The following is a 6,000-nucleotide window of genomic DNA, read 5'->3' on the forward strand; positions in this document are numbered from 1 at the left end:
CGGTAATTGTCAGTAGGACCTCACAATCACTATGACAACCAAAAATATCCCCATATATTTCCAAATACCTCCCACCTCCAAGGGGAACCACAAATCTATTCCCTAATAGTTGTTATATATACATCCATTTCTCACAGTGCATGCGTAAATGTACTTAACAACAACCTTAAAAGAACTGGGATATACCACGCGAATATCCTAATTTTATATAATAATCCAATTTTAATCAGTCATCCATGACTATCTAAATGATTGGCCAAAATCCCATGTATAGCTTATATCAACTCAGTGCTTTAAGTTTGCTAATACTATCTGAAAATTCTCATTTATTTAAGCTTACTTCTCCACACAATACTATCAAGATACGTCACTGACATTGTTGGTTACCTTCCCTGTAGCCATTCACCTAATTTCCTTCTAGACTGAAATGCCAGATATTGGTTTTTCCAGCCCCCTTGCTACTAGGGCATAAGCATGCCAGGATGACATCTGATACAGGGCTTCAGTGAAGGGTTTACTTGTCCCATCAAGAGATGGGAGGGCAAACTTCCTCCTGTCTTTGGTGGCTATGTAAGCATGTGATGCCTGGAGCAGAAAGAGCAACATGCAACCATGAGAGGATAAACCTGAGCACAAAGGTCAGCAGCTGTGGATACAGATTAAAAGCACGTGGATCCTTGATAACATCATTGTGCTGTTAAACTGACTCACCATGGAATCCTTCAACTCTGAACTTCTTTCTATGCGAGATACTGTTTAAATCACTGTTAGTTCAGTATTACGTATCCTGGGGCCCAACTAATTTAAGGTATGTTCAAGCTCTGATATCTGAATGAAAGTGGGAGAAGAACCAAGATGACTACAAGGTTTCAAGACTGGGTGGCTGAGAGAAAGGTGGTTAGAAAAATGAAATCAGGAGGAAAAGGAATATATATACCTTCAAACATGCACGTGTAAACACATTAGGTGAGGGTAGGTAGATGGAAATCAGATTGATTCAGTGTGGTATGAGGTAAGCTTACATTAGTACATCTAAGGTAGAGATACATATAGCAAGGGGTAGAAGGGAAGTAGAGTTACAGCACTGAGAAACACACACACAAAAATGATGACTTACATCATTTAAAAGAGGACATGATCACCAAGAGAACACAGTGAAAAGCAAAGAAACCCCTGAAAACGCTTGCTATCTCCCCATGATCCATTCCACCTCCCTCTCATTTTAGATGGGATTTATCCACAGATTAGGCCAATTAGAATAGTTCCATCCCTCTTGACAAAGCTATTGTGACAGACTTGGCAGCATGATCTTCTCCGTTTGTTCAATCAAAGTAAAGCTTAGGACTTTTGGGAAAAGGCTAGGAGAAGAGAAGCCTTCTCTCTTTGGAAGTCAATGAAGAAGGGTTTAACACGAGCATTGCCGACACCTGTCTTTTCTAGAAGGGAAGCCAGTCTGAGCATGAAGCCCAAACAGGAGGACAAAGTTTAGCGAAAAGCAGAAAAACAGAACCTCTCCCCTGATGACAAAGCTAAGTTTATGAACAAACTACTCTTTAAACCAATTCTACCTATGCACTTGCCAATTACCTGAGCTAATACATTTCTTTTATTTTTAAGTCCAGTTTGCATCCTAACTGATGTAGGAAACAGCTATGTTTAGCAGGGAGAGCAAAATCAAGACAGTTCAGGAAATGCAAAGAAGTTTTCAGAGAAGTAAGAGAATCAGGAAGTACAATGCACAAGAACCAAGAAATCAGATCATTTTATTCCTTTAGAATATATTTCAAAAATGGTCTAAGGAAACCAAGGATGACTGAGGAAAGGCCATTAGATTTGGTAATTAAACTGTCATAGGTGACTTTTAAAAAAGCAATTTCAGTGCTGAAATGGTAAAGGAAGTCAGAGTGTAAAGGAAAGAATAATTTATATTTTTAAGAACTCCATAATGTACCAAACCCTTGGAAAGACATGTAACATGGGTTAAACTCCTTCTATTACAACTCTGTGAGGTAACTGTAACATTCTATTTTATAGATAAAGAATAGAGTCTCAGTAGTAAGTTGCCCACAGACACATAGCCAGTAAATTGGTTTTAGCAGACTTCAAAACCAGATCTATGTGGCTTAAAAATCAATGTTCTTCCTACTATACCAGGCTCCTGGGATTAAAGAATAAAAATACAGTGGCACAACAGGCTCAAGATTCAGACTGGCCTCCTTGAATTGCACAGCACAGAGCACTGTATTTTGACAGCCCTGGAAAAGGTATACATAAACATGTATATAGGCTAGAGACGGAGAGACTGAAAAAGGAGTGATATCGGACAATTATGGAGAAAGAAAGATGGAGAGGGATGATCGTGGACACATCTGGAGAGGGTTGCTCTTGAAAAAAAAGGAAGGACATTTCTTCTCTTGAGATATGAGTAAATAAGGAAATGATACCAAGATAGAAAAGATTATACCTCAGATGGTTGAGATTTTTCTCAGGAAAGGAAGAGTTATTTGCTATAAAAACCTTCAGGAAATAAGACAAAAAGGAACACAATCAACACTAAAGATCCAGCAGATAAGCAGAACACTAATTGGTATGGAAGCAAACCAATATCCTCACATAACTGTCTCTTGTATCCTTCAAGATTTCTGGGATCAAACTGACAAAGCTAGTGATGAGACTTGTTCAGGACAGGGGACTAGAAAGATAAATCTACAGAAAGTAAAGCATTCTAAAGCATCAATGACAGCTTGGTAAAAACTGATGACCATGGGATCCTAGTTACACAGGAAGGCAAATGAGTTGCAGCAGGAGATTAATGGGTTGAATGAACAGAGAGACAAAGAGGGGTGTTTTCCTAAAGAGAGAAAGAGGGGGAGAGAGAGAGAGAGAAAACAGGTTCCATTAAGAGTGGAAGAGGGATTGTTTGTGGCCAGAAAGGTCTCAACACAATGCCCGGGGCAGTGAGCCACTGATTGGGGCTCAGCAGTCCTACATCCTTTCAGCTTAAAGCACAAAACTGAGAGACAACCAGCTCTAAAAACATGCAGTCCTTGGTTGTAGAAAAGTGAAGGCTAGCAACAAACAAATGAATTAATTAGACCATACAGGAATCAAACATTAAACTACCTCCTCTCCTTTTAAAATGAACAATTCTAGCTCCAAAGTCAAAAGTCTACAATAAAGGGTAAGGCAGATGTGTGTCATGAAGAAGAATGAAAAGTTAACAAATCTGTCAGGCCAATTGTAACCCACCTGTTAAAGATTTTTAGTATAGAATTCAAATAGGGCAAGGATAGTTTGTGCTTTAATAACTTTGGAGAGCATGTAGCAAAGCTTCAACAAAATGATATCACTCAATTTAATGTTAATTTTAAAAGGTCCACCCATTTGCAATCTCAATGGACAAGCTGCCATTTATATTTATAACCTCATTTTTACCATTCTGGGGCTCTTGATACATCATCCAACTACAGGAAAAGATGGGAGAATCAGCCATGGCAACTTCCTCCCCACTTCGATCCTGCAGTTTGCACTTATGAACTCTGGCAAGGTACCATGTTATTTAGGACAACTTCTTACATCATTAATTCTGACTACTCTTGCCCCAATATTAAAGGAAGGAGAAATGAGACTGGCATAGGCTAAATTTAACAGAAAATATCAAGTACTATACAGATTGTTAAGTAGTAGCAACAACTGAGAATCCAAGAAATTTGAGAAGTTTTGAGTTTAAAAAGCTTTTCCTCCATTTTAGTCCTTTCTAAATAAAACAAAGGGCTTGGACAGTACGGGATTCTAAGGCTTCAGTGGACAATGAAGCTAACACTGAATAAAAGAATCACTTAAATCACCCTTTCTTGTACTGTTACATTTCTTACATTCATAAAGCCTTCTTTTTAAGAAACGAACACTTCCCAATTCTTTCCCTAGATCTAGAACACTTACGCCCCCCGCCCAAAGTTTACAGACCAGATTTGCGATAGTCAGAAAAAGATTAATTTAGATGATCAATCATTTGCCGTCACCGGCACCATTCCTCAACTCTGCAGGAGTTCCATGGGTCAAGGAGTCAAACTCTCCCAAACCATCCCAGTCTCCTGGGGACTGGATTCCCCCAACAAGGTGAACAAAACCCACTGGCCTCTGGATAACAAGCTTTTTCTTTGTAACTCTGTAAGCCAGGCTATCGGCTAAGCTTCCCAGACAGTTAAAAACTTTTAAAGGAAGCAAGAAGATCGAAACCAGGAAGATGGGGAGGCGACTAAAACAGGAGGACGACCCACCCACCTAACGCGAAGGAGAGACCGCTTGCAGGGCTGACGCTTCACTAGGAGCCAGGAAAGGTGCGGAGGGCGTCAGGCGTCGCAACCCCCACCCACTGGGTGAGAACGGAGGACCTGCAAAGCCAGGGGCCAACTGGAGGCCTGAAAGGGGGCGCGGGGCGGGGAGGGGGTGGGACGTGGACACAAGGGAGCGGCAGAGTCCGGCTGAGCACCACTAGGGTCTAAGCACCGGCGGGGCAAAGCCGACAAAGGTCTGCCAAAGGAGGAGACGCCGAAGCTTGCAGCTTCACTCACCTGCCAGACGTTCGCCCCGCCGACAGAAGAACGGACGCAGCCCCGGCGCTTCCTCTCCTGCCGACACAGCCCCTGTCGCCGCCGGAGCTCCAGGACCCGAGAGGACAGGGTGGTACCGAAGCAGGCAACGCGGCGACCGGACCCGAGGCGAGGGAGGCGTACATAGGGGGCACCGGGGGGCTCGGGAAGGCGACCCTGTGCTTCGCCTTCCTTACCGGTAGCCAACAATGCTTCCCAGGAACGGCATCCTGCCAGCCCCAGCCCGCTGCTCCCGGGCCTTCACCCGCAGCTCCCCCCCCCACCCCCCAGCAGCGGCCGGGTTTCCGGCGGCCACACCCCGCCCCCTCGCTACTTGGCCTCCGCCATCTTGTCGGAAGCGGGAAGAATGCAGTGCGCAGGCGTGCGCCGAGGTTGCCGGCGTCCCCTAGCCTCGCCGAGAGGGAACTATATAATGCGCAGCCGTGTCAGCCGCTGCGCATGGCTGTGGTGTTCCGCTTCGGCGTCGCTGTCTTCTGTCTAGCTCGGGTGCTGCCGGCTTTTCCTGAATTGTACTGCGGCCAAATTAATACACCCTTCTGCGCACCCCACAGTCATTCTGCAAAAACCTATCTCGTGCCTACTATGTGCCAGCTCCCAGGCTAGGCGCTGGTGAGAGATTAGTAGAACTCGGCTCCAGCGCTAAAGATGCTCATAATCTAGTGAAAAAGCGAACATTTTTTCTAGTGAAAGAGTAATTTCCTAATTTCTTGTTTTGTAACTGCACACGACCTCCTCTCTCTTGCCCCTGCAATTTTAATTCAAAACATACCTCTGCTAGGAAGTCCTCCCTCTCACACTGTTTGATCAGTTCTTTTACCTTGCGTTACCTCTTTAGCTTTATTTCATTCAGCATTAATTCAACAAATGTTTGAGTTTCTGTTATATACTAGATATGATTCTAGGTTTATAGCAGTAAGGAATATAAACTCATGGGACTTACATTCTAGGGGAGAAAATAAAAGACTAAAAGAAATAAACAAAATAACGGTCGATAGTGAAAAGGGATGGGAAGATAACAAACCACGAAAAGATGATGGAGAGTGAGAGGTGGTGATTAACGAGCGATCTCTCTCCAGAGATGACACTTGATCTGAGGCCTGACTGACCATAGGGGCCAGAAGTCATGAGACCATCTGGGGCAGAGCCTTCCAGACAGAGGAAACAGCAAAAGCAGAGGCGTGAGGTGGGAATGAGACCAGCACTTAAGGGACAGAAAGAATAGGTGGCATGGACACCTGGGGAGGAAATGAGGTCAGGGGGAGGCAGGGGCCAAATTAGGTAGGGCATTGAGGCCATGGTAAGAGTTGGAGTTTACTCCAAGCGGCCCCTCTGTCTTGGTGACACCGCCCAAACTATTCCTCCTCAGTCACTTCTAGCTCCTGACTGC

General features: G+C 44.1%; 1 protein-coding gene across 1 annotated transcript in view; it reads right to left on the minus strand.

The window, feature by feature from the left end:
- The window catches only part of APC (APC regulator of WNT signaling pathway), a 133,113-nt gene extending 128,247 nt beyond the window's left edge, over window positions 1–4,866 (minus strand). Inside the window, 2 exon segments of the mRNA XM_061189516.1 lie at window positions 4,575–4,639; window positions 4,642–4,866. Of these exon segments, the coding sequence (XP_061045499.1) occupies window positions 4,575–4,639; window positions 4,642–4,738 (162 nt within the window). The 5' untranslated portion in view covers window positions 4,739–4,866.
- Window positions 4,867–6,000: the final 1,134 nt, after the last annotated feature.

Source organism: Eubalaena glacialis, chromosome 4, assembly GCF_028564815.1.
Source record: "Eubalaena glacialis isolate mEubGla1 chromosome 4, mEubGla1.1.hap2.+ XY, whole genome shotgun sequence".
Lineage (NCBI taxonomy): Eukaryota > Metazoa > Chordata > Mammalia > Artiodactyla > Balaenidae > Eubalaena > Eubalaena glacialis.